At 55.3% G+C, this 1998-nt stretch overlaps 1 protein-coding gene across 1 annotated transcript in view; it reads right to left on the reverse strand.

The window, feature by feature from the left end:
* Nucleotides 1-806: 806 nt before the first annotated feature.
* LOC147096435 (superkiller complex protein 2-like) overlaps nucleotides 807-1998 on the reverse strand; it is a 70704-nt gene continuing 69512 nt past the window's right edge. Inside the window, 1 exon segment of the mRNA XM_085973821.1 lies at nucleotides 807-1125. Coding sequence (XP_085829947.1) covers nucleotides 900-1125 — 226 coding nt within the window. The 3' untranslated portion in view covers nucleotides 807-899.

The raw sequence follows: 1998 nt of genomic DNA on the forward strand, positions 1-1998 counted from the left end.
GCCGGGGAGTCCAGAACCAGGGGTCATAGTCTGAGGATAAGTGGTAAGCCATTTAGGACTGAAATGAGGAGGAGTTTCTTCACCCAGAGAGTGGTGAACCTGTGGAATTCTTTGCCACAGAGGGCGGTGGAGGCCAGTTCATTAAATATGTTCAAGAAAGAGTTGGATATAGTTCTTAAGGCCAAAGGGATCAAGGGATATGGGGAGAAGGCAGGGGCAGGGTACTGAATTTGGATGATCAGCCATGATCACATTGAATGGCGGAGCAGGCTCGAGGGGCCGAATGGCCTACTCCTGCTCCTATCTTCTATGTTTCTATGAAACGCCATAGCATACAAGGCTACGGACCAAGTGCCGGAAAATGGAATTAGAATAGACAGGGCTTGATGGCCGGCACGGACACGATGGGCCGAAGGGCCTCTTTCTGTACAGTATAACTATGACTCGTATCGAGGTCCTATGCGACCTTTCTTAAAGTTAGTACGCTGCCAAAAGAGAGAGAGATTGCATTTACATGGTGCCTTTCGCCACCTCCGGACGTTCCAAAGCAGCGGCCCAGATTTAATGGGTCAGGTGTCTGGGGTCTGGGCTGCAACACGAACGGGGCTGAGACACATTCCATTTCGGACAGCCGAGGACGGTGATGTGCCGGGGCCAACATTGGCCCACACGCTTTCCCCCCCGCCCCCACTTGGGACCTTGACAAGCTTGCGGAGGTCGCCGAACTCCAGTAGCAGCGAGCTCGGCGCTCAGGCAAGGGGCAGCGCGCTAACCGGAGAACCGCGGCTCAAGTGAGAGGCGCAGGCGTTCAACAGGCTGTTTATTTATATTATACAGGAGGAGGCGGCGGTGGCCACGCACCGTGCTTGCCCCAAAGGGCCGGGGCCTGTCGAAGGCCGTCACTGGGTGTACAGGCTGGCGGCGAACACAATGTCCCTTTTGATCAGGTTCGAGGCCTGCTCCATCTTGGCGTTCAGCGTGGGGTCCCCGATGATGCGGGCCGCGTTACGCACGTCGCGGCAGGTCTCGTTCAGCCGCTGGATGCACCGCACGATGATCCCCTCCTGAACGTCCGTGAGCCTGGTGATTTCCGCAAAGGGCTGGGAACAAACGGGAAACGTTTGGCTTTACCGGGTCCAGCAACAACAACGACGTACATTTATACAGCACCTTTAATGTGGTAAAACGCAGCCCCGAGGCGCCTCACAGGACCAGTCATCAGACAAAAGATTCACACCGAGCCACACAAGGAGATATTAGCAACAGGTGACCAAGAGCTTGGTCAAAGTGTGTAGGTTTTAAGGAGCAAGAGGCGGAGAGGTTCAGGGAGGGAATTCCAGAGTTTGGGGCCTTGGCAGCTGAAGGCACGGCCACCAATGGTGGAGCGATTAAAATCAGGGATACTCAAGGGGTGTGAATTGGAGGAGCGCAGAGATCTCGGAGAGTTGTAGGGCTGGAGGAGGTTACAGAGATAGGGAGGGTTGTAGGGCTGGAGGAGGTTACAGAGATAGGGAGGATTGTAGGGCTGGAGGAGGTTACAGAGATAGGGAGGATTGTAGCGCCGGAGGAGGTTAGAGATCAGGAGGGTTGTAGGGCTGGAGGAGGTTACAGAGACAGGGAGGGTTGTAGGGCTGGAGGCGGTTACAGAGATAGGGAGGATTGTAGCGCTGGAGGAGGTTACAGAGATAGGGAGGGTTGTAGGGCTGGAGGAGGTTACAGAGATGTTCCTGGGACGAGGGACAGGGTCACTGGCAAGGCTTGGAAGCTAAGCAGAACCAAGCCTGGTTAGTACCTGGAGGGGTGACTATCAGGGAAGACCAGGTGCAGAAGGTCACGGAAGGAGCCCCAGGAGGGGCGGCTGGTGAGCAGGCCCAGGCGTTGGGCTGAAGATTGTCGGACAGAAGGAATGGTGGAAATGGAATGGCGGCGCGCACAAACGCAGCGGCTTTGCTTCTCCCAGGACGGTGCTATTTACGTTTAATGTTAATGTTATTTGTA

The sequence above is a fragment of the Somniosus microcephalus genome, unplaced genomic scaffold, assembly GCF_052327205.1.
Source record: "Somniosus microcephalus isolate GS21.2 unplaced genomic scaffold, FLI_Smic_1.0 unresolved_chr1, whole genome shotgun sequence".
Lineage (NCBI taxonomy): Eukaryota > Metazoa > Chordata > Chondrichthyes > Squaliformes > Somniosidae > Somniosus > Somniosus microcephalus.